General features: G+C 42.7%; 1 protein-coding gene across 1 annotated transcript in view; it reads left to right on the top strand.

Annotated features, from left to right (window-relative positions):
- Window positions 1-4,078: 4,078 nt before the first annotated feature.
- LOC138736012 (bactericidal permeability-increasing protein-like) overlaps window positions 4,079-27,164 on the top strand; it is a 38,569-nt gene continuing 15,483 nt past the window's right edge. Inside the window, exons 1-8 of the mRNA XM_069884799.1 lie at window positions 4,079-4,249; window positions 6,185-6,299; window positions 11,390-11,518; window positions 13,255-13,410; window positions 14,701-14,764; window positions 14,884-14,944; window positions 22,024-22,115; window positions 24,207-24,383. Coding sequence (XP_069740900.1) covers window positions 4,138-4,249; window positions 6,185-6,299; window positions 11,390-11,518; window positions 13,255-13,410; window positions 14,701-14,764; window positions 14,884-14,944; window positions 22,024-22,115; window positions 24,207-24,383 — 906 coding nt within the window. The 5' untranslated portion in view covers window positions 4,079-4,137. The remainder of the gene's footprint in view (window positions 4,250-6,184; window positions 6,300-11,389; window positions 11,519-13,254; window positions 13,411-14,700; window positions 14,765-14,883; window positions 14,945-22,023; window positions 22,116-24,206; window positions 24,384-27,164) is intronic.

Genomic DNA, 27,164 nt, shown 5'->3' with positions numbered 1-27,164 from the left:
GCACCTCATACATTTAATAATTCCAGCAGTTGTTTGGGCTGAAATCATTCTGAATTTCTCCATACTTGAAACTTCTGGTGATCACAGTTTGTTCAGGTTCACTGATACCTGCTGTTTCAATATAGAATTTGTCATTCTCCAGTTAGTTTCTTGTGCAAGTATTTGTTCTAATGTTGAGAACCAAAACCTATCCAGGAAAGGACTGGTCACCAGCTGATGCAACCCAGGAATGAAGTGAAGCAACGCAAAGGCCATGTGCATGCTCTGAAATTCAAGCTGAGTTCCTAATTTCTGTGGAACTTCAGTTGTACGTTTCCCATTTCCACTCTAATCCCAGTTACAGACTTTCCACTATTACTTCACCATAGATTCCACATCTTACATCATGTTGAACAGAAACCGTGGCAAACAGTTTGATGGCCTTGTGCAATGTAAACAGAGCTCAACAGAACAGCCAGGGCTATCTGTTGCAATGACAGAATGCTGGCTAACAGGCATGGCCCATCCTTGCAAGGTGCTGAGCCCATATACTCAGTAATTTACCCCCGCCCCCCAATCACGCACAGTAATGCCAGTAGGCATTGTTTGGTGGTTCTTCTCAAAGCGGGCATCAGGTAGTGAAGCATTGCAGCCATATATAGTGTTCCCCTTTGCTTTGTAGGCTGTAATAGGCTGTACTCCCTGTCACAGCTGGCCTGTTTCTAGCTTCCTCCAGAATTGCCACTTTGTTTTGGAGATGACCTTCCACAGGTCGTACCTGGACTTGTAAAGATCTAGATCCCGGCCTTAAACACCCTCAGCAGGTTGCGGATTCTCTGATGCATCCAAGTCTTCTGGTTGGGGAACACCTGGTATTTGCAGATGGGCACATGCTCGTCCACACAGGTCTTGATGAAGTTGGTGATACCTGCTGCATATTCATTCAAGCCTATGGATGAGTTCCTGAATATGTTCCAGTCCACCGATTCAATGCATTCCTGCAGATGCTCCTCTGCCTCCCTCGGCCACACCTTCCCCGTCTTCATCACTGATGCTGTGGTCTTCAGTCTCTGCTTGTATGCCAGGAGTAGAAGTACAGCCAAGTAATCAGACTTGCTGAAGTGCGGTCGTGGTATGGCTCAGTATGCAGTTTTCATGGTCGAGCATGTTGGTTCCCTTGGCCTCATATGTGACGTGTTGGTTGTCGTTTGTCAGAGACTTCTTCAGGTTGGCCTTATTGACGTCTCCCACAATGATCAGGAAGGCGTCCACAAGTGCCGTCTCATGGCTGTTCATCACAGTGTTCAGTCCCTCCAGTGCCAGCCTGACGTTAGCCTGGGGCAGAATGTACACTGCGACCAGGACAATGGCGGTGAACTCCCTCGGCAGGTAAAATGGGTGATACTTGATCGCCAGATGTTGTAGGTCTGGGGAGCAGGACTGGGTCATGACAGTCACGTCTGTGCACCATGATGTATTGATGATGACACAAACACCACTTCCCCTGGTTTTTCCAGATATCGGCGTTTGATCAGCGCGATGGAGGGAGTCGCCTTTGGGCAGCGCCATGACTGGAATGTCTGTATTTAGCCATGTTTCTGTAAAGCACATCACGCAGCACTCCCTGATGTCTCCCTGATGTTGAAGTCTGGCTTGAAGTTCATCAGGTTTGTTCTCCAAGGACTGTAAATTGGCCAGAAGGATGGTAGGGAAGTGGTAGTGTCTCAGCTTAACCTGTGCCCCCCCCCCCCCCCAATTCTGCATCCACATTTACCTGGCTTGTGGGTCCGATGTTGGAGTTGTTGTTGTGCCTGTTTGAGCTGTTTAAAACTCCCACGGAGTTGTTGTTGTACTTGCATGAGTTGTTTAAAGTTCCCTCGGCCCTTTTCTACTGATTCTGCTGATTCCAAGTGATCTTAGGACCTCTGTGATGTTGGGTAAGTTTGATTTTATGTTTCTCGATTTTTGTTTGATTTTTAGAAGTTCTGAACGGGAATATTTGATATTTCCATCAGATCTGCTCACAAAGAATCGCTGCTGTAAGGTGCCATTTTGATCGTACGTAATATCAAAATGGCGGGCAGGTTAAACAAAATGAAATGCAATCCCTAGTGAGAAGGGACATAGGATCAGAGAATGTAGAGGTGGCAGAGAGAAATTGCAATGGTAAAAAGACAAGGAAGGGAGTTACGTGCAAGCCTCCAAATTTTAGCCAAGATGTAAGGTGCAAATTACAACAGGAGTGTAAGAAAGGCAATGTTATAAGGGTCTTCAATGTGCAGACAATCAGTCCTGGTGTTGGATCCAAAGAAAAAATTTGTGGATAGTCTACGAGATGGCTTTATAGACCAGCTGGTGGTCAAACCCACAAGGGAAAAGGCAATTCTTGATTTGGTGCCATGCCATGAACTGGATTTGATTTGGGAGCTTAAGATACAAGAACCCTTGAGAGGAACAGATCACCATATGGTCAAATTTCACTCGGCAGTTTGAGAGGGAGAAGCTAAAATCAGATGTGTCAGAATTACAGTTGAGTAAAAATTACTATTGCAGGGATGCGAGAGGAGCTGGTCAAAGGAGACTGGAAGTTTGGAAGGATGGGGGGGGGGTGACATCACAGAAACATGCTGGTGTTACGGAGTCCAGAGGACCCCAAAAACCAGCAGCAATAGATATTCACCACAACACAGGGGGCTACTGAAACAAAAGTAGTTTTTAATTATATTTGTACAAGAAAACAGAATTAAACTTTAACTTATTACTTAACCTACCTAACCTACTCAATCCCCCCTCTAATACTAAGCACAAGTGTGTGTAATGTATATTTAAGATTAGAAAAGTTCTTTGGATCACAGTCCAATCTCACTGGTTGCAGGCAATACTTGAACTGGGCACAGAAGTTAGCATTAACAAAGTTCACCAGACTTTGGTGGTTAACAGGAAAATGGTTACCACTCAGGAGGGTTCTTGCTGGTTTTCAGAGAGATTCCTTTTCCAGGACATCTGCAACTGATTCCTTCTCAATCAGTCTTGCTGATGAAACTTTCCCTCTTCAGGGTTCTCCAGATGATCCTCTTTCTTTCAGGTCACCTTTCAGAGAGCCAGCCTTCTCATTTGACCAGACAGTCTTTCAAAAGTTTGCCAGCTTTCCCTCTGGAACTGATTTCTGTCTCCTCTCTCTCTGTTTCACATCCTCCCTCTTTGAGAGCAAAACTGTTCTCTGCAAAAATCACATGCTCTCCCAGGCCATCTGTATTCTGCAACTTTATTGCTGTCTTTGCAAAAATCATTCTGCAAAAATTCTGTGTTTTTAAATGTTTGTGTGCAACCTGGTCTAGCAATTCCTCCCAAACCACCTCTAAATACTCTGTCACACTGGATAGAGTGGGCATGATGTTTCCAGTGGTGGGAGAATCTGAGATGAGAGAACACAGCCTCAGAATAAAAGGACAAAAGAGATGAGGAGAAATTTCTTTTCCAAGAGGGTGGTGAATCTATGGAAATTGTTGCCACCGATGGCTGTTGAGGCGTCATTGAGTAGATATAAAATGGAGGTTGAGAGGTTCATGGTAAGTACAAGTATCAAAGGTTATGAGGAGAAGGGAGAAGAATGGGTTTGAATGGAAAAATTAATCAGCCATTGAATGTATGGTGGAGCAGATTCAATGGGCCTATGCTGTATGGTCTTCATAAGAGATCAGAGAAACTGCTGGGGGGGGGGGAGGGAGTGTTTGGAATGGCAGGGATGATGACAGACCTTCAGGTTGTTAACAAGTTGGGAGTCATAGAGGAAATGTGTGAATTTATCTTCAATTTGAGACTCTGGGAAACTAGGAATGAAAGGAAGTCAAGGGAAGGAATAGTGTGTGAAACAATTAAGCTGACATTTCCATGGGGAATTCAAACCAGAAAAGAATAGAGTCTGGGCATAATAAAGTCACACCAAGGGATTTCGAGCAGCAGTTGTAGGTGGGGGAAGGATGGAGGCTGGAAATTCAGTTGAAACTCAGGAAATTAAGCAAGTGCAAGACATTGAAATCTGACATTGGCATATTTCAGCAACTTCTACTTTGTAGCTTATTTAAAGAGGCTCCGTGTGTCAGTGACCTGCTACCTCTCTCCACCCTTCCATCTGTCAGTGTAGAACATCAAAAGGAGATGCTTCCAAGGTTTTGGATTTTGACAACTGTTCTCCTGATATTTCCCTCATGTATCCTGAGTACAAACCCAGGGTTGAAAGCCAGAGTAACACAGAAAGCCTTGGACTATGGTAGGTGTGGACTTCTCTCTTTTATTTTGTGAACATTGATTCTCTCTCTTCCATTGCCAGATACCATCACTCAAACTACCAAAGTAGAGTGAGATGGATTTTTGAAACACTAGAGGATGGAGACTTATGGGGAAGAGATACGTTGGAGGAATTGAGGCCTGGGAGAAAGCAACCATGATAATCTGGAATGGCAGTGCAGGCAAGAGGGATGAAAGGCTTATTCCTATTCTCTTCTTGTATTCAATGTCCAGGGCTTTATCCAGAACTTTGCTTTCTTGCCTGCAATGCCATCTTCAGAACATTGCCCACCTCTGCCCTTCAAGATTGGTGAAATGCTCCTGCCACTGGGAACCCCAGGAACTTCCCCACTCCCTCTACTAAGATATTTTCCACCATCCAACAGATACAAACTGTACACATTCATTGTTCACTCATGCATGGGTGTCACAGGTTTATCGCAGGGAGTCTATTTGTTCCTTGTGTTCCCCTGGATCTCTCTACCCCTCCATCAATTTTCCTACCCCTGCACTAGGTTCCTGTACTCAGTTTTATTTGCACCACATAGGCATGTATTGGCTCTCTTTTCTACTCCATTGACCCTCCCACTCCCTTCCCCTCTGCTACAACACTTGGGACATTCAAGAACCACATTGGCTCTCAGCTCATTATTACCAGTTCCCAGTCCACATCGACTGATTCACTGCACCCCTTCCACTGGATCCGTGTGCCCCTAAGCTCTGTTTCCCTGTGAACTGTTAATGCACTTTCACCCTGTGCATCCAGTGGCTCCTTTTACCTTCTTCTGTCCCCCTGTATTCAGTGTGCTGCCACTCTATCTCATCACTGGTTCCAAACCCCTTTACTGGACCCCTTCTTGGTAACTGGCTCCTGTAGTCCTTCATGTCACTGGACAAATACAAAATGTGTTGTCCAGGAACAGTCGTAATACTCTGCACAAGAGGGAATACCATTGAATAGTCAGAGCCATTCAGCAGGGAAATGGGTCATTTGGCCCACGAGGTCCAGTGTTGTCCCAGACATGCATTGATTTCCCCATCCTATGCTAAAGCACACTTTGGTGTTAATATGCATCGCTCTGTGTCGATCCAATGGAGCATATCCCCATATGCCAATCTGTGTTTTCCAGTGGATATCAATGACCATCTGCGCGTGTGTGGCTACTTGTCAGCTTAGATAACAATGGATGTAAAATACACGTAACCTTTATCCCATTGTACTATTTCACTAATTAGTGCATCAAAATGTGCAGTTCACATCTTAAACTGTGCAGATATAAGTATTGTAATAACCTGGGCAGGAGCTGGCTTGTTTTTTTCCATTGATGCTGAGTATTTCCAGCATTTTCTGACTTTATTTATGTAAGCATCATGGTTAGTGTAGCGGTTAATGCATTGTGGTAAACAGCGCCAGCGATTAAAATCTGGTGCTGTCTGTAAGGAGTTTGTACGTTCTCCCTGCATCTGCCTAGGTTTCCTTTGGCTGCTCCAGTTTCCTCCCACCCTTCAAAACGTTCTGGGGGTTGCCGATCAATTGTGTGGCATGAACTGGTGGGCCAAAAGGGCCTGTTACCATGCTCTGTCTAAATTATATTTATGGTTAACAACAATATCAAGAAGTCATTAGTTACTCATCAAAAATGCAGTAATTATATTTGCGTTATGTGCCTAGAGTGTGATGGTTCACTCCATGTACCTTCAGATTCCCCTTTCATAGGGCAAGGAAAACCTTGGCATCATTATCTGGTCTGGTGTGAGTATTTAGCCAATCAGTGGGTACATAATGCGCACACTACCCTCTAGAATCACTGACTGTGGAGGAAAGTGTTGATGTGCATGGTGTTTAACTAAGATCATGGCTGTGTTGGTCCAATCCCTGCTGTGTACTGAATTCTCCAACATTTTTTTTGTCCAACAGCTCGGAAGATTGGGGTTGGAATGTTGCAACAGAAGCTGCAACATATGACCTTCCCAAATATGGGTGATAAAGTAAAAATAAAACATTTTGGCCACATCCGTTACAAAATATGGAAGTGAGTAGTATGTTATGGCATTTTCAGTTCATGTACAGTACCTATATTAGCTGTTAAATGCAAGTGTTATTAAGTTTGGTGGATTTGTTACTAACTTAATCTTTATTGACGACAGGTGGCAATGCAGCTTCAGAAATACCATGCCTTGTGTTTAGTTGAGGTTTCCAGGAGCGATGAACTGACCCTGTTTTTTGATGAACCCTGGACTAAATGATCTTTGTGGCACTAGAAGAACACAATTCACACAACAGTAAATGAATGGAGCATTGTGTAGCAAAATCTGTGCTGAGGTGTGCGGTCAGATCTTTTGTCCACAAGCCAGCATCTGAAGTGCTCAAAACACCAAGCAGGAGCCAGGAACACACTTTTAGTTGCAATAATGGGGAGGTGAACTGACTCAAGCCTTACACCAGAACACTCACTTGTGACAACAACGACTTCCTAAATGAGACAAAAACCAACAGTTCCCTCCAATAGTGGCCACATGCCCACACCTCCCTTTGCCCTTTCCTCTACAGCTGTCGACATCCAAACCTTGGGGATTCCCCATCCGCCCCCCCCCCCACCCCCCCCCCCCACACCTATAAGGCTTTCTATCTTCTTTTGATGCTTTCTAAATTCTGACCAATTTGCAGTGAAGTGGAATCCAAAAACTAGAGGGGCATGCATTAAAGGTGAGAAGGGAATGATTTAAAGAGGACTTCAGGGGCAATGTTTTAACATAACTTAGAGTCAAATTGTGTTTGACAATAGTTCCTGTGAAGTGGCTTGCAATGTTTTACCAGGGTAAAGGTCTTACATAAACCCAGAACTTCCTTTGTTTCCCTGGACCTTTGCTCTGTGTGGGTGAATTTAAAATAATCAGATTTGGTCCAGTTATTCCAACTTGGAGTGTTGTTCCACCTGCAATGTTCTCAGTCCTTGCTTTCTTCCCATTGGTGAACCTCTTCTAAACCAGTCCACTTGGCAGGATCTGTGCCATCTCCAATACCTCGTATTAGACCGTGACCAGCCTGAGCAGAATTTTGATATTCCAGTCCAGGACACGGCTCCATTGTGCCAGCTTTGTCCGTGCTCTTTGCTGGGACGTAATCCATTGAGAGCTGAGCACTGGGTGCTACACAGAAGGAAAGGGCTGAAACATAGAAAATAGAAGCAGCATCGGGCTATTTGGCTCCTTTGGACCTGAGAAGAACATCTAACTCTTCTGACTATATTTAATGGATTGGCTCAGTTGCTTAATGTGGAAGAGAATTCCACAGGTTTACCACTGTTTGGGTGAACAAATTTCTCCTCATCACAAACATAAATAGCTTAACCTTTTCCTGAAGCTGTGTCCCTGGTTTTGAATTTCACCATTATCAGGGACATCCTTCCTGTATCTCACCTGTTCAGTACTATCAACTTTTACAAGTTTCAGTGAGTTAGAACACAGAACACTGCACAGGTCATTAGGCCCTCAATGTTGTGCCAACCTATATATCCCTATATAAAAAAACACTAAACTGTTCCAACCTCGTAACCTTCTATTTTTATGTATTCCATGTGCCTGTCTCTGATTCTCTTAAATCCCACTAATGTTTTAGCCTCCATGACCATCCCTAGCAAGGCATTCCAGGCATCCACAGCTCATTGTGTAAAAAACACTTACTCCTGATGTCTCCCCTAAACTTCCCTTCCTTCACTTTATACACATGTCCTCTGGTGTTTCCTATTCCTGCTCTGGGGAAAGGAGCTGGCTGTCCACATTGTCTATGTCTTGCATAATCCTGTAGACCTCTATTAAATCTCTCATCCTTCTTCGAACCAAAGAGAAAAGTCCCAGCTCTGCTAACCTTCATAAGATTTATTTTCCTCTCAACTCTTGAGGTCAACCACCCTATTAATAAAACCTACTATCCCATAGGACTACTTATCCTGTCAAAGCCATGTGGTCAGGCCCTTGGGATTTATCCATCCTTATTTGCTTTAGGACAGAAAACACCTCCTCCTCTTTAATCTGTACAGGTTCCATGACCTCACTGCTTGTTTTTCAGAGTGAATACTGATGCAAAAACAAAACCATTTAAGATCTCCCCCATCTCTTTTGGCTCCATACATAGCCAACTACTCTGATCTTCAACAGGATAAATGTTGTCCTTTTGCTCTTAATATACCTGTAGAAATGCTTCTTTCACATTGTTGCCAAAGCAATCTAATGTCTTCCTTTCACCTTCCAGATTTCTTTCTTGAAGTTTTTCTTGCTGTTTTTTATACTCAAGTGCTCCATGTTGCCTATACCTGCTATACATCTCTCTCTCTTCTTCCAATCCAGATCCCCAATCTCCCTCAAAAACCAAGGTTTCTTATGCCCATTGACTTTGGCTTTAATTCTGACAAGAACATACAAACTCTGTACTCTCAAAATTTCACCTTCGAAGGTCCTCCACTTACCTCGCACGTCCTTGCTCGAAAACAACATCCCAATCCACACATTCTGGATCCTTTCTCATTTCCTCAAAATTGGCCATACTCCAATTTAGAATCCAAGATCTATATTCCATAATTAACTTGAAACTAATGGCATTATGATCACTAGACCCAAAGTATTCCCCTACACATACTTCTGTCACCTATCCTGTCTCATTCCCAATCGGAAGATCCCAGTATTGCACTCTCTAATTGGTACCTCTATATATTGATTTCAAAAACTTTCCTGAACACATTTAACAAACTCCAAGCCATCCAGCCCTTATATAATATGGGATTCCCAGTCAATATGTGGAAAGTTAAAATCTCTTACTATCACAACTTTATATTTACTGTAACTGTCTGCTATCTCTCTACAGATTTGCTCCTCCAATTCTTGTTGACTATTGGGCCGTCTATAATAAATCCCATGAGTGTGGTTGTACCTGTCCTGTTCCTCAGCTCCACCCATATAGCCTCAGTAGATGAGCCCTCTGTCTGAGCACAGCTGTGATACTTTTTCTCATGAATAATGCCACTCTTTATCCTTTCATCCAACTTCCACCCCCCTCCCAGTTCTATCACAACAGAAGCTTGAAACATTGAGCTGCCAGTCCTGCCCCTCCTGCAACCAAGTTTCACTAAAGGCCAATCCACACTCTAAGCTCGTCTGCCTTTCCTACAATACGCCTTGCATTGAAATAGATCTACCTGAGAACATTTTCACCACATTCAACCTGTTAACTTCTAACGGTGCATGCAATTTTCACATCATCTTTTCCCTCCTCCACTCCTCTATCTGCTCTGGTGTCTAGTTCCCATCCCCCTACAAATCTAGTTTAAACTCACTGGAGATGCACTAGCAAACCTTCCCGCAAGGATATTAGGCCCCTTCCAGTTCAGATGCAAACCGCCCCGTCGGAACCATTCCGGTCCATGCTTCCCTGGAAGAGAGCCCAATGATCCAGAAATGGTTGGCATAGCAGTTAACACAATGCCTTTACAATGCCAGTGATCAGAACTGGACTGGGGTTCGAATCCCATGCTGCCTGTGAGGAGTTTGTACGCTCTCCACATGTCTGCATGGGTTTTCTCCAGCGGCTCTGAATTACCACCACCATTCGAAAATGTACCGGGGGTGTAGGTTAATTGGGGATATTCTGTGTACAATTCCACCGATTATTGTAACATCTGCAAACTTACTAACACACTACCTACTTTTCTCTCCGTCATTTCTGTATATCACAAGAAACAGAGGACCCCGAACACCGATCCCTATGGAATGCCATCGGTCATAGGCTTCTAGCTCAAATAACAGCCTTCCGCCCCTACCCTATCTTCTATGGGCCAGTTAATTCCATATCCAAATCATCAACTCACAATGGATCCCATGCATTTGGTCCTTCTGGATCAGCATACCAAGAAGAACCCTGTTAAACGCCTGATTAAAGTCTGAAGAATTTGATTAAAAAATAGACTATAGATTAATTATAGTCACGGGCAGATAGTTTAATTCAGATAAGTGTGAGGGGTTGCTCATTGGGAGGTCAAATGTAAGGGAAATGTTTACAGGTAATGGCAGAACACTTACATATGCAGAGGGATCTGGGGCTCATTAAATGTAGCCATGCAAGTAAATAGAGTAGGAAGAAGGCTGATGGTATGCTTGGCTTCATTGGGTAGGGCATTGAGTACAAAGCAAGGAGGTAATGTAGCAGCTACATAAATCTGGTTCTGCTGCACTTGGAATATTGTGTGCAATTCTGAAGGCAAGATACCAAGACTTTGGAAAGGGTACAGAAGAGGTTTACCATTGTTGCATGGTTTAGAGGGTACAAGTTATGGGAAGAGAATTGACAATCTTGGTTTGTTTTTCTTTGGAGTGTAGAAGGCTGAAGGGAGACCTGATGGAGGTGTGTAAAATGTGAGAGGGTGGACAGACAGAATCTTTTCCCCAGGGCAAAAGTGTCACACACAGTGGAGGGTGTGCATTTAAGATGAGAGGGAGGAAGTTGAAGGGAGATGTGCAGGACAAATTATTCACACCGAGAGTTGTGGGTGCCTGGAACGGGCTGCTGCGGCAGTGGTGGAATACAATAGGAGCATTGAAGAGGCTTCTAGACAAACACATGAAGATGATAAGGCTTTCAATCAGGTGCAAGCAGCAGATTTGTCATGCGATTTGAACATTGCGTTTGGCAGAAGCACATGTTCCTGTATTTTTCTGAATTACCAGAAATTAAATTGAGACATACATGCAGCACAGTAACAGGCCCTTTTGGCCCATATGTCTGAGCCACTCAAATACACCGTATCCTGCAAATCCCATATGGTTTTGGAAGGTGAGAAGAAGCCAGAGCACCCAGAGAAAACCCTTACAGACAGCACCAGATTCTGACCTGGGTTGCTGGTGCATTGTAGGAGCTGCTAGGATAACTATAATTATTCAAAATTTGCTGTGCCACAAAGCTGAACAAGACAATATGTATTTTAATGTTAATGTGAGTTTGCTTTTGAGTTAAAGTCCTCAAAATAAATTTATTATAACTGCAGTCTCTTAAAACTTCACCTTCCCTTACCCTGTCTGTCTCCAGTTGTGATGCGAGCATGCTGGTAATTCACTGCATTAATTTTGTCTCCAGCTTACACATTTACAAATTTGGCTTGCCTCAGTCTTCTGTGCGATTCTCCGCTGGCCAAGGCATTCAGCTCTCCATCACTAATGGCTACATTGGTGTAAAGGGCAAATGGAAAGTGAAGAAGAGATTTATGTAAGTATTCAGTCCTTGTTTTATCCTTTCAGTCCTTTTGGAGTAGCCTGACTCATGACAGCATGCTCTCCCCTCTCTATTTGGGGTTGGACTTAGAAAGTGAGATTATAGAAAGCAGACTGCTTTGGATGCAGTTGAGGAGGGTGGAGGGGGAATGGCTCGTCCGGGGAAGGCAGCAATAGCCAAGATCATTGCACTGCTCCCATTTCTTATTAACGGCTGCAATCTGGCTCATGCTGCCTCCTCCCTTGCTCAAGGGAACAGAGACAATCAGTGGGTGCTGCTCAGTTCTGTGGTGACACACCACTAGCCTACTGCAGGGGGCGATCTCTGCACCTGCAGGAAGATCACCGGAGGACAGACCACACCTGGCTGGCTGTCAATCAGCTGACCTGAATAGAGCTAAGTCCACCTGGCTGGCTGTCAATCAACCACCTGGGATATAATCTACACCCATGTCTTGGGGGTAGATCATTGTAACGTATCTGTTTTCAATTCTATCATCAATAATCAGCTCTACAATCTTGAGTTGCCAGCACTGCAGTACAGTCTCCAAATTATGAATTACTTCTTGATCCAATGAGTTTGTAAATTAAAATAGAATCTACCATAATAATGTTGGGAACTTTAACCCCAAAGATAAATCACCCCCTCAAAAAAAACCAATAGATTGTTGTCTTGTGAGATGTTTCAATTTTTAAATTGTCTCATCTGACTCCTGTAAGAAGTGGGATAAGACTTGTGTCCCTAAATGACTGCAAGAAAGTACATTGTCATTGTAAATATTCTAATGAAGCTGGGATTTAGCCAGGAAGCACCTCTGACTTTGGAGAAATCGGAAATTTATGGAAGGAAAAATCTAAGCATGAAACAAGATGGAACAATAAGGTTTCCTCAAAATTCACTGCTCCTTTCGCATCCCACCCACCTTCAGAATCCCCAAGATCTGGAGCTTGGACATCTATCCCCATGCCTAGGTATCAAACACCCTCCCTGCCTTTGTTCCTCCCATAGCCCTTGAATTGGAAACTTTACCCCATCATTTGGCCACACATCCCATATAGGGCACCGCATCCTGCTGTACAGAACACCCTCCTCCTGACTATCAATCAAGCTGATTTTTGAACGGGGTTTCAGTCAAGAAGAAAAGACCCTTGTGGTTGGGTAAATTGTGGAGAAAACTTAAGCTGGGTTTACATTTGAAACTCCAACAAGGGTCAAGGCAGACAATGCTTATCAATAACTGAGAAATTCTTCAGTGGTGTATGGATGATACAAATTCCCTAGGGAGATGGACAGAGCAAATGGTGTTTACATAGTGAAATGCGAAATATTATTTTGTTGTGCAGCTAACAGGAGGCTTGAGATTTGATGTGGGTGGAGTGTCCACAGGAAGAGTGGGTGAAATTGGACTTGTAGTTCCCAAGGTTCTCTGCCAGTGGCTTATTCTGGCCTTAGCTTTGTGACCGCTTTAGGAGATAGATGGGACACACAATACAGTTGGTCCCTGTGATGGTAGGATAAAGGGAAAAAGGCTCATGGCAAGCATATTTTCTGACACAAAACTATTGGGTCGAATATAAATACAATGCAATTCTCTATGCACACCCACTACCTCTCAAGTTCTCAACAGTGTAATTCGATACCAGATGCTGGGGCAATAGACATTTTGGCAGAGCAATGAATATCAGTTTATCAGTTGACCTGACTCCTTTTGTTTATTTATCTTCTTACAGAAAGCTTGGTGGATCGATTGATGTGTCTGTGAGCAGAGTGTCAATATCAGAGACTATAGGGATGTCGCGGGACAGTAGAGGTAGTCCTTCACTGCGCAGCCTTTCCTGTACTTCCAGTGTTGGTCATGTGAGTGTCAGTTTCCATGGAATAAAAAGGTAATGTACAAAGTAATTTTGAAAAGAACCCTCCAAACATTTCTGCTCTCTCTCTCTCTCTCTCTCGCTTTCTTTCTCATGCTCTCTTTCCCTCTCCCTCAGAAACTCTCTGCTCCCATCTGGCCACAATCCCTCCCTTAAATGATGCCTCCAATCTCCTTCTTTCAGTAGCTGTTGACACCTTCACCATCGCTCCTTCCTCCTGTCTCCATGAGCCCTTTTATTCCCCATTGTCTGCTTCCACCCGTCATACCCCTGCTTCTGCCTTCCAACTCCATCACACCTGGTTCCATAATTTTGTCATCCTTCTTGGTCCACCAATCACTAGCTGACGCTTCCTCCTCCCTTTAAGGCTGCTGGTTTTATCCTCCTTTCTCAGATCTGAAGCAGGGTTTTGATCTCATTTCCCTCCACAGAGGCTGCCTCACCAGCTGAGTTCTTCGACCATTTTGTTATATTTTTGCTCTCAATTCCAGCATTCTGCAGTCTCTTGTCTCCATTATTTCAGTCCATCCCTCTGTGGAGATGCTGTGAATTTCCAATAATTCCTGGTTTATTTTTGCAGTTGAAGTGATCGCCTTGGATCCCGGGCAGTCAGAAAAGTGGTGTACCTAATTCCACCGAAACAATCCAAAGAAAATAAATACTTCTTGGTAGTGAATGTGAAAAGTAAACTGGAAAGACTCACATGTTATGTCATGGGAGACAGATTGAAATGTTTGGGATAGATTAGATGAACAGCATTGAAGACCTGTTGTCATAGCTTGGTGCAGTGGGCATGCACAGTCCAGGTGATGTTTGAAGATGCTTCTGTGCAAGTTTAGTGATCTTCAGAATTGGTTGGCAAAAGGAAAGGAACAGATGCAAAGTCCCAAACGTTTACATCACAAGTGATTTCAAATATAACAGTAAGAGGCAGGAGATGGTACTCGTAGAAAAGAGAAAATAGAGAGGAAGACATTCTTTACCTGGGAATTTCTGCTGTTTCCTGTATCTTCAAAGAAGCTTGATCGTGAATCAATTAGTGGCATCCGAAGAAGGCATTGGTCAGTGGAAATAATAGAGGAAATGCAACCTGGCATTTGGATCAACTTTGTTTCTGTGATTCATTTGGATCTAGTTAACTTTAACAATGAGATGGGATAATGTATTCACACAAAACATCTGCAGTTAAAGCATTTGGTGACATTTATCCCCAAACATCAACTCTCAGCCTTTTTGTACTTGACAGTGATTCTGCACAGTTCAAAAATTTCTGTCATTTTGACCAAATAACATTGTGTTTTCCAGGTTGATATACAAACTATTCCAAAAATTGCTCGACAAGCGCATTCGCTCTGCTCTCAACCGTCAGGTAAGTTGGCTCCCCTCGCCCATTCCTGTTGGATAACGATAATGTGTCGAGATTTCTGAAAACAGCCTGAGTCAAACATGGAAATCTCCTCATTGTCATTTCCTATTTCTTTGATGCAGATTTGTCCAAAAGTCTCCAGTGCCGTCAATGGATTGAACAATGATCTAAAGACCATGAAATGTAGGTAGTTTCACGTTCTCCCTCTTCCTTTGTCAATTGTCACCTTCCAAAGGTTCACAAAAGGTTCCTGCCTTTCCGATCCCGAGAATGAATTAGAATTTACACATCAAATGCAAACTAAATGATCAGCAAATCTAGCGATTTGAACTGAAGAAGCCTGACCCCAGACCTGTCCGGAATTGCATTATATTTGGCACCACTGGTGAAAACCATTAAAAAACTGCAGACGCTGGAAAACTGAAGTCAAGCCAGAAAATGCTGGAAACATTCAGCAGGGCTGGTGGCATCTGTGGAGAGAGTACAGAACTAATTTTGCAGGGACCTTTCATGAGAACAGCGAAACAACCAAAAATAAAGATAGGTTAGAGGAGGAGGGGAGAATTTTGGATGAAAGGAGGGCAATATCCCTGACAGGGTGAGACCAATGACCGCAAAGGATAATTTGAGGGGGATTTAAGATCAAATTATGTAATGTGTGTAATATATTTCAGATGGTAAGTCTGTGGGACATGCCTGGCAGGCCAGAGCGTAGAGAACCATAGAACTATACATTACAGGACCGAAACAGGCCCTTCAGCCCTTCTAGTCTGTGCTGAACCATTATTTTGCCTGTCCCACTGGCCTGCACCCAGTCCATACCTCTCCCATCCATGCATTTGTCTAAATTCTCCTTGAATGTTAAAATTGAGCCCACATTCACGATTTCAGCTGGCAGCTCGTTCCACACTCCCACCACTCTCTGTGTGAAGAAGTTCCCCTTCATATTCCTGCTAAACATTTCCCCTTTCACCCTTAACCCACGTCCTCTGCTTTGTAACTCACCTAACCACTGTGGAAAAAGCATATCTACATTTACTCTGTCTATCCCCCTCATAATTTTAAATACCTCTATCAAATCTCCCTCCCTTCATTCTTCTACAGTCCAGGGAATAAAGTCCTAACCTGTTTAACTTTTCTTTCTATCTCAATTCTTGAAGTCCAGGCCACATCCTAGTAAATTTTCTCTGCACTCTTTCTATCTTATTGATATCTTTCCTGGAGTAACATGACCAAAGCTGCAAACAACACTCCAAATTTGGCCTCACCAATGTCTTATATAACTTTACCATAACATCCCAACTTCCAAACTGGATACTTTGATTTATGAAGGCTAATATGCCAAAAGCTCTCTTGACAACCCTATCCACCTGTGATGCCTCTTTCAGGGAATTATGTGACTGTATTCCCAGATTCCTCTGTTCTACCACATTCCACATTTACCGTGTATCTCCTTTCTTGATTTGTTCTTCCAAAATGCAACACCTCATACTTGTCTGCATTGAATTCCATCTGCCATTTTTCAGCCCATTTTTCCAGCTGGACCAGATTCCCCTGAAAGCTTTGAAAACCTTCTTCACTGTCCACAACGCATCCAATCTTAGTGTTATTTGATCCAATTTATCACTTGATCATCAACATCATTGATATAGATGACAAAAAATAATGGTCCCATTAAATCACGAAAATCTGTAGACACCATGGTTGAAGTAAAAACGCAAAGTGCTGAGAGGAATTGAGAGCAAAAATATAACAAAATGGTCGAAGAACTCAGTTGGTCAAACAGTGTCTTTTATGTAGCAAATGTAAAAATACATAACCAATGTTTTGGGCTTGAGCCCTTCATCAAGATATTCAAGACACGCCTTTTCCCTTCATATTCATTCACCTTGCAATGGTTACAGTTTGATCCCTGAGGCACACCACTAGTTTCAAACCTCCAGTCTGAAAAGCAATCTCCCATTTTCGAATCCATTTCACTACTTCACCATGAATACCTAGCGTTTGAACCTTCCTGACTAACCTCGCCTGTGAGACCTTGTCAAAGGCCTTAGTAAACTCCATGTAGACAACATCCACAGCCTTTCCTTCATCAGCATTCCTGATCACCTCCTTGAAAAACTTCATAATGTCAGTTTAACATGACCTACCATGCACAAAACCATGTAGACCATCCCTAATCAGTTCCTGGCTATCCAAATAATTGTATATTGTGTACGATTTCTTAGAGGATCTTTCAATAATTTACCTATTACTGATGTCAGGCTCAACTGCCTATAAATTTGAGGCTTGATTTTGAAGCCGCCTTTTAAAAATGGAATAACGTGAGCTACCCTCCAGTCCTCTGACACCATGCCTGTGGCTAAAGATATTTGAAATATTTCTGCCAGTGCCCCTGCAATTTCTATGCTAGCATCCCTCAAGATCCAAGGGAATATCTTGTCAGGTCCTAGGAACCTTCTTTTTTTAAAGACAGCAAGCACTTTCTTCTCATTAATCTGTACAGGTTCCATGACCTCACTGTTTGCTTTCCTTCCTTCCCATGACTTTGAGTTTGTTTCCTGGGTAAATACTGATGGAAAGAAAAGCATTCAAGATCTTCCTCATCTCTTTTGGCTCCATACGACCACTCTGACTTTTGAGGAGGGGGGCAATTAATTGCCTGAAGAAACCCTTAGGACTGTCCTTCACATTGTCTGCCAAAGCAATCTAATGTCTTCTTTTCACCTTCCAGATTTCTTTCTTGAAGTTTTTCTTGCATTTTTTTATACTCAAGTACTTCATTTGCTCCATGTTGCCTATACCTGCTATACTTCCAATCCATATCCCCAATCTCCCTCAAAAACATACAAAATCTGTACTCTCAAAATTTCACCTTTGAAGGTCCTCCATTTACCTCGCACATCCTTGCCCAAAAACAACATATCCCAATCCATGCATTCTAGATCCTTTCTCATTTCCTCAAAATTGGCCTTTCTCCAATTTAGTATCTCAACCCAAGGCCCAGACATATCCTTCTCCATAATTAACTTGAAACTAATGGCATTATGATCACTGGACCCAAAATACTCCCCTACACATACATCTGTCACCTATCATGTCTCGTTCCCTAATTGGAGATCCAGTATTGCACTCTCTCTACTTGGTACTTCTATATATTGATTTAGAAAACTTTCCTGAACACATTTTACAAATTTCAAACCGTAAAGTCCTTTTACAGTATGTGACTTCCATGTCAATATGTGGAAAATTAAAATCTCCTACTTTCGCAACTTTAAGTTTCGTATAATTGTCTGCTATCTCTCTACAGATTTTCTCCTCCAATTCTCATTGACTTTTGGGCGGTCTAAAATACAACCCCATGAGTGTGGTCATACCTTTCCTGTTCCTCAACTCCACCCATATACCCTCAGTAGGTGAGCCTGAGTACAGCTGTGATATTTTACATGACAAGCAATGCCACTCCTCATTATTTCATTCTTCCCCACCCCTCTCCCCTCCTCTCCCCTCCCCTATTCTATCACATCTAAAAGTAACAGAAGCCTGGATACTGAGCTGCCAGACATGCCCCAAATTTCACCAATAGCCACAATTCCACATGCCGTTTGCCTTTTCTACAATACTCCTTGCATGGAAATAGATGCCCTCTGAAAACATTTCCATCACATACAGCCTTTTGACTTTAAACGGTGCATGCAATTTTTACATCACCTTTTCCCTCCTCCACTCCTCTATCTGCTCTGGCGTCTGGTTCCCATCCCCCTGCAAATCTAGGTTAAACACATTTGATAAGCACAAGCAAATCTTCCCTCATGGATATTAGTCCCCTTCCAGTTCAGAAACAAGCCACCCTGTCGGAACAGGTCCCACGTTCCCTGGAAGAGTGCCCAGTGATCTATAAATCTGAAGCCCTCCCTTCTGCACATGTCTTTAGCCATGTGTTAGACTGCATTATCCTCCTATTTCTAAAATCTCACTAGCATATGGCACAGGTAGCAATCCTGAGATCACTACCCTGGAGGTTCTGTCATTCAACCTAGCACCTAACTCCCTGATCTCTCCATGGAGGATCTCTACACCCTTTCCACCCACTTCATTGATCCCTACATGGACCACAACATCTGGCTGCTCTCCTTTCTGAGAATCCCATGAACTCAATCTGTGATATCTCGCACCCTGGCCATAAGGAGGCAATGTACCATCTGGGATACACAATCTCTTCCACAGAACCTCTTACCTGTCCCGCTAACTATAGAATCCCTTAACACAATAGTTCACATCTTCTCCTCCCTTTCCTTCTTAACCACAGGACCAGACACTGTGCCAGAGACCTGATTTCTGTGCCTTGTCCCTGGTTGGTCATTTCCACCCCCCTCCCACCCCCCACCAATAGTATACACAATAGGAGAAGGCCACAAGGGTCCCCTGCACTGCCTGCCTCTTTCCTCTATTGACTGCCACCCATTCACACCCCCCCCACCCCAGCCTCCTGAATGATCCGTTCATCCAATTCCAGCTCAAATTCCTTAACTCAGGAGCTGAAGCTGGATGCACTTGCAATAAAATCATCAGAAATACTCCTGGCTTTCCAGATGACCCACATTCTGCAAGAGGAGCATTCCCCTGCCTTGGCTGCCATACCCACTGTCTTTGATTAGAGGGAAAAAAAACCTGCCCTCACCTGCGGTGACCTGCTGCTTCTTTTTTCGTTCCTCAAATAGGGTGGCCCTTTGTTATTTCAACTCCTTCAGCACCACCTCAGCCTCTTCACACCAAAGCCTTGCCATTCTAACTGACCACTCCCAAAGTAAAATAAGAACTGAGCCAAAATGGGCAGCTCTGGTACAAAGAGGAAGAAGGAGTGAGCGATGTAATGCTGGAGCATGTGCTATTGTGCCCAGAGGGCCTCGCTGATAAGGAAATGTATACAGCTGAAGATTTTTTAAAAATCAGATGCAAGAAAATCTGAAACAAAAACAGTTGGTCAGGCTAGTTCTGTGCAAATAGAATTAATGTTTCAGGTCAAAGACCATTTGCCAATATCTTATTTGTACAAACAGCCTTGAATTATATCTCAAAAGGGCCTGCAACTAATTAAATAAGCTTGAGAGTAGCAACTTGAATGAATGATTAACTGAGGATTTATTGTCAAATGCAATGTCCAGATGCAGTGAAATCTTACTGCAGCTTTCCAGGTACATAAAACAAATTAACAACAATTTCACTTAATTAATTCAGAAGGCACCGCAAAAAAAAAAATGATAATAAAAACAAAAGGAAGAGAAAATAATAAATATTCATAGTTGGCTGCCAGTGTGGAAATAGTCCTGAAGTAGTGGTCTTCTTATGGGGCTCATTTGGTGCAAGCGGAGATACCAGTGGCAAGATGACAATGAACTGATCAACCAGCACTTATTGTGGAATTATTTGAGGGAGAAAGATTGACAGAAGCCAAGGGAAAAGGGCAGTGCTGCCTCATTTTGATTGTGGACTTGGGTTTAACATTTCACCAGAATGATGGGGCAGTTGGGAATTCAGAACTCTCACTGCACTCAAGGCTGACGTATAGGCTGTTACTTTGGACACATTTTCATGGCATCGAAGGAATTGGTCATTGGGCAAGGTTTAGGGACAAGAATCGGGAATGCAGACAAGAGGTGTAATGAGAAAATATATGTTCTTGCTTGATTGGCCTCTGATATCAAGAAAAAAGGGTCAAACTTATTTAAATACAAGTTTCCTCATTACACAGGATTGAGCACATTTGTATGGAGCAAGGGCAATTTATAACATGCAACCATGGAATACTACTGTCCGATATCGGTTAATATTCCTTAGTGGTCATCCTCCATTATTGTAAATGAGTCACCGTCTGTAGTAACTTGATGCTGAAATGTCAGGGATTGTAACACCTCATCCTTTACATCAGCCTAATGCTGCTTTAGAACATTTATAAAGATTGTGGCAGATGATTTCCTACAGTTTATCGAACTTATAATGATTATGGCAAGGAAACTTTTAACTTACACTTATCAATTCAATGTAGGTAAATGACCAGTATTGATGATCCTTGTCCTCCCTCTGGCTTTGAACACCTTACAATCCAGAGTGACGGTTCTTGTGGCAAAATCTATACTTCCATTGCATCCTGTATTAATTAGTGCCTTATTATCTCTTATGGCCTTTGACTTAAGTACCTTCAGAAGAACTAGAAGATGGCTTTTTTGAGCAACCCTGTCAAGCTCCTCCTTAGGTTGTTTCCTTTTCTACCTTCCTAGCAGGTGACATGTTGAAATACATTGTTTAAAGTTACCATCCTCCACTGAGGGAGTTTCACATTTGAATGATTACCTTATACGAGGCTTGCAGGAAGTTGGCAGTAGGAGAAGCTGACTGAGCAAATCCACTGTCAAGGTGATGCAGGGGTCAAAAGTTGAGATTACAACATTTTGGACGGGTAACTTGATAAGGATGGATGGGATGGTTGTGGTGGTGATCACAGAGAAAGATGTTTTAGTTCGATTCTCTAAAATTGGAATGCAGGCCCTGCTGATGATGACATTTAAAGATTCAAAGCTCGTCAGCATCAAGAGGATTAGTAGAGAAGGAAATTAGCTGTGTTCTAGAGGCAAAAGGATATTGTCTTTAAATTTAAATTTAGACATACAGCGTGGTAACAGACCCTTCCAGCCTATGCCACCCAAGCACACCAATAAACTTACAACCCTCATACATTTTAAAGGGTGGGTGGAAACTGGAGTGCGCAGAGGAAACCCATGCAGACACAAGGATAACATGCAAACTCCTGATGGACAGGACCGGGTTGAAACGCAGGTTGCTGGCACTACCAATACTCTAACTGTGCCACCCAACACACCTAAGGAGGAATAAAGCAAAAGAACACCCTAAAGCTGTGTAGGGTGCTAAGATTGGTTGCTTCTTTCCAACTCTTAAAAAGGAGAGGAAAGTCCCAACAGACCAGGAGCAAGAGTCCATAATGTTCACCCTGGCAGCAACCAAATAACTCAACTTGCATTGGGAATCCGATATGGGATCTTCTGAATTTGTGGGAGTCGGCAAGCTTTCTCAATAATTAGGATCTGGTTAAGCTGCTTACTGGTACAATGCTCTGAGATTCAGGAGATCAGCATCACACATCTCCAATGCTTTGTTCAATGATATAACGTGACCGTATTAAGGATGAGAACTTGCTTGGAGTACAACCTAATGTTTAATGTTCTTTTTCCCTCTTATGTTCATAGTACTTATCAACATTAACAATTTTGCTGAGGTCGACTATTCTCTGGTTAATCAAATTCAAATCACAAATAAAAGCATGGAGCTGGATTTTAAGGTATGTACTGACCTTGGGGGAGGGAGAGGGCGATGCTTGGGTACAGGGTGGTTGGATGGGTTGCCAGTTGGTAGGTTACTAGTTTTTGGTTTTGCATTTAATTATTATTATTTTTTTTAACTTTATTTATTAATTTTAACATATGAAGAAAGTAAGTAATTCACGTACAGAAAAATTACAAAATAAAGTAATACAAGTACAAAGTAACATAGTTAATACAATACCAATCTCAGCATCTCCCCCTAACAACTAAAAACTAAGACTAAAAAAAACCTATTTTTAACCCCTAAACCCCCCCTCCCCACCCCCACGATAAAGAGTGAAGAATTAATACTATTAGTATAATTTTAAAAATAAAAATATATAAAATATAAAATATATAAAAAATATGAAATATATATCTTATCATTTAATTATTTTGAAGACCATTTTTCAGTTGTCTATTTTTAAGTTGCCAACAATCTTTGAATTTACTACTTTAGTGCAGGCATTCCTCATTCCAAATTGCCCTTGCAAAACTTCTGAGGAGCTATCACTGTGAATCTCTGCAGTCTTTTTCTGTGAAAGTATCCCACAGTGAATTTGTGCAAGTGGGAAATGTGCCAATATAGATCAGGAAGTCAGGTTGGTGCATAACTGTGAAGAGAACTTCCTGATAATACTGTTCCCATTTATCTGGTATCCTTACCCTTCATTGTGAATGAAGTTGTGGTTAGCAGGTGCAGTCAGTGGAACCTTGATTCATTCAGGGGTGCAGCAGTGACAGTGCACACTGGCAGAAAAAGGGCCAAGGGTGCAAAATAAACCGAGTTCATTCGTCCTGCTTGATAACAAGTTTTGGAATGTCTGCACTTGAACACACGCTCCATCATTCTATGTATATGGAGGGAAGGTTTTGGGGAGTCAGGGGTGTGTCACACTCCACAGGGGACTGAGGTTTAGGAATACCTGATCCAGTTACTGTTTTAGGGCAGTTTATCTCTCAGGAAAGTGGTTACTCTCCATTGTTGGAAGTGTCACTTGTAGTGGGAATATCACCTATCCCTCAACAGTCCATGCCTGAATGTTGCTCGGGATGTTACATTGGGCTGATCATAGTTTCTCCACTGTGATTGGAATTAAACATTGTGCACTCATCAACAAACATCCCCACTTTTGACCATATGATAGACGAAAGCAGCTGTGATGGGTGGGTTGAGTTCCCTGCTCTGAGAACCCCCCATAGCAGTTCTTGTCTCCCTGTGTGAGAGATACATCCTTTGGTGAGTTCTCCTTTGTTGCCCAGTAACTTCCCTTTACTACACTCCGTCAAATGCTAGCTTGATCTCAAGGAGAGTCGCTCTCACCTGACTCACAGAATTCTGCTCTCAAGTTCATGGGAGGATGAGGGTGGTGATGGTCAGGAGCCTGTGGTCGGGGTGTAATTCAGAGGTGATTGGAAGTAGGCTGATGAGACAGAAGTTTCTCCTACTTACTGAGAACCATTGAACTTTTACCCGTCGCTACTGCTACAGCTTAGCTGGTGGTTTTATGGGTTGTGAACCAAAGGCTTTCAGCATGACAGGTGGGATCTTTTTCCTGAAGATGCTGTGGGTTAGCTTGCAATGCAGGTGTAGTGCTATCGATCAACCACATTAGACAGAGACTTGTGATTAATAGGCTTTAATCACCTTAAGACATCAACACTCGTTGCTGGCCAGCTTTCAAGGCAGGTACTGAGGGAGGAGTTTGGGTGCACCACCCTTTATAGGAATTTCTGGGATGGAGGAGTCACAGGTTCAGGGGGTGGGCCAGCCCATACAGTACATACAATACAGTGGTTGCACTACATCACAAATACTCAACAATGTCAATCAAATGAAATGCGTTTGGATCATGATGTATAGGACATTGTGGGTAGTGTCCCTGGGACAGAGGTTCCTGCTTTTGCCTGGTTTGATTCATTCTTTTGCCTCTGGCATTGAGAGTAATTTATGCTTGGAAATGGATAAGCAGTTGTTAAAAAAACTTCTTGTCCAGCTCTCTCCATTACCCAGTGTCTCTCAAGACTCTCTCCAGGATCTGAGGTTTGGTGTCCAATTCCTTTTGCAGGGAGAGTTCTACAGAGTGGGACATCATAAAGAGCCTCCCTTCAAGCCTCCCCCCATCAGCCTCCCCCATGAATCCAACAGCATGTTGTATTTAGGAATATCCGATTTCCTTGCTAACTCAGCAGGATTTGTGTATCATGAGGCTGGAATCCTGCAAAAGAGCATCACCGATGATATGGTGAGTAAAATACTTTCACTGCCCTGATATGTTGGTCAAAGGGGATAAGATGATTATTCTTACCCAGGGCCCAGTTTCTGAAATACAGTGTGGCCAGTGAATGGAGAGGTCCAGCACTGTATCCGCATCCACCTCATGACCAAGATTAGACTAAATGTGGACTGGGTATATGGAAGAAGATTCATTTAGAAAGGAAAAAAACAAATGACCAACTACCAAAATTATTATTGACGCAAACTCAGCTAATCCCTTTTACAATAGATAACCTTTCCTTGAGAGAATGGGAGAGAAAAGGAATTAAAAGAATAGAAAACTGTTTTTTGGGAAATAATTTATTAACATTTGAACAAATGAAGAACAAATATGGAATAACTCATGGTACAATGTTTGCATACCATCAACTGAAAGCCTACTTAAAGGATAAATTGGGAAACAGACTGAGATTACCAAAAGGAAGCAGCTTTGAATATGTGATTACAGACACAATGATAATAAAAAGATTTATAACGAACATGTACATCAAGCTGCAAGAGAAGGAAAATGATGAAATAAGCTATAAACCCAAACAAAAGTGGGAAAAAGATTTAAACATAAAGATAAAAAATGAAACATGGGAAAAGTTATGTTCCGGAACTATGAAGAATATAATAAACACAAGGTTACGCATGATACAGTATAATTGGTGACACAGGTTATATATCACGCCCCAAAAGTTAAAAAAAATGGGACCCAACAGTATCAGATAGATGTTTTCGCTGTAAGAAGGAAACGGGAACAACAGTACATGCAATTTGGGCATGCGAGAAAGTGAAAATGTTTTGGGAAGATCTAAATCAGGTATTAAATAAAATCTCAAAAAACAACATACCAAAAAATCCAAAGATCTTTCTTCTAAATAACATAAGAAGTAAAGAACTAGGCCTCAAACTCGATGAAGCGCAAAAAAGATTTATTATGATAGCCTTAGCTGTAGCAAAAAAATGTATAATGTCAACTTGGAAATCAGAAGAGAACCTGAGAATACATCAATGGTACATGGAAATGAATAAATGTGTTCCATTGGAAAAAAATATCATATAATTTAAAAAATAAAGTCACATTATTTGAATAAATTTGGGAACTGTACATGGAACATAACAGAGAGGACTTGCCTCGAACCTCCACCCTCTAAAATGATAAAATGATAAGAAGACAAAATGACTTGATCCAGTGTGTAAAAGTTGATGACACAATTTTCTTGTTTATTTTCATTGTGTGATGACATTGTTTAATGGTTTTATTGTATTGTATATGTTGAACGTTTAATGGGCTTGGAGGGGAATGGGAAAGGGGGAGGGAAGGTAGGGGGGAAAAAAGGGGAGAAAATGCTACTGTGTATATTTAAGAGGGAAATGTTTGTATGCATTTTGATTGATATGGTTCATAGTGTGAAAAATAAAAAATTTTGAAAAAAAAAATGTGGACTGGGCAGCCCATTCCAGAGGACCGGTTCAACCGAAGCAGATAAAGGGATAGGGCTTGTGTGGAAATAGTGGTGATATTTAGGAAGAGGTGGTGTATGGGGAGAGGCATCAGTGACATTTGAGGAGAGGCAGCGGTAATGTTTGGATGGATGAGAAACACACTGGCGATGCACTCAGGCCCAAAGTACGTTGGTTCTATATCTTTGCCTCCGATGTTCACTGCTGAACCTGCTGTGTTTCTCCAGCACTTGTGTATTTACACTGGGGATGTGACATTTGATTGTACCGAGCAACAAGGGATGGCAGTGTCTGCTGATTCAGATTTCCATGGTTTCACAATGAGCACGGTGGCTCAATGGTTCTGCAGGTGGAGCCATTGTCTCACTGCTCCAGTGGACCAGCTTTGGCCCTGACTTTCGGTGCGGTCTGTGTAGAATTTGCACATTCGCCCTCTGTCTATGCAGGTTTCTCCTGGTAACTCAGGTTTCCAGTTAGCGTAATGCCATTACGGTTCGCTGTCTGTAAGGAGTTAATGCATTTTCCCCGTGTCTGTGTGGTTTTCCCCAGGGCTCCGGTTTCCTTGCACCTTTCAAAACAAAACATACTGGGGGTTGTAGGTGTAATTTGGTGGCATGGGCCGAAATGGTCTGTTACCATATTTTATATCTAAATTTAAAATTTAACTTCCTCCCACACCCCAAATTTTAGTGGGAGAATCAGGGACAATTGCATGGAACTGAGTAGGTTGAACAAAGCCCTTCATGAGTTTGTAAACCTCTAAAAGTTCCCCTCAGCTTCTTATGCTCCATGGAGGGAAATCTCAACTTCTTTGAGCTCAAGCCTTCTTGTCCCAGCCACAGCCTTATGAATCTATCCTGCACCATTCTAGCTAGGAGGGGAGGCAGGCCCCTCCAGCCCGGGTAAGAAACCTGCATAGGAGAAGGCCACTCCGATATAAAACCTATGACCCAAGGACCTCGCTGCCACGCCTCAGCTTGCTTGGCCACGGCACACAAACCAAGGGTGTAAAGGGTGGGGCCAGTACTGCACACACTGCACTCCACCTAAAAGCTCCTTTGCGCAGGCCCGAGGACTTGTCCATGTCCTCCCCCTCCACTTAATTCCTACAAATGGACAATCAGATCTGCACCCAGTATTCCATTTGTGGTTTAAAATTTAATTTCCTCTCACACCCCAAAATGTAGGCTCTTCTACGCTGTCCCTCCCCAACCGACACCGCCGCCCCTCCCCAGCTGACACCGTCACTCTCCTCAAGTGCTAATCTCTTTATTTGTGCCAGCACTTTCAGGTCTCTCTG

The sequence above is a fragment of the Narcine bancroftii genome, chromosome 6 (assembly GCF_036971445.1).
Source record: "Narcine bancroftii isolate sNarBan1 chromosome 6, sNarBan1.hap1, whole genome shotgun sequence".
In the NCBI taxonomy this organism is placed as follows: Eukaryota; Metazoa; Chordata; class Chondrichthyes; order Torpediniformes; family Narcinidae; genus Narcine; species Narcine bancroftii.
This window is presented reverse-complemented; position numbering and strand designations above follow the sequence as displayed.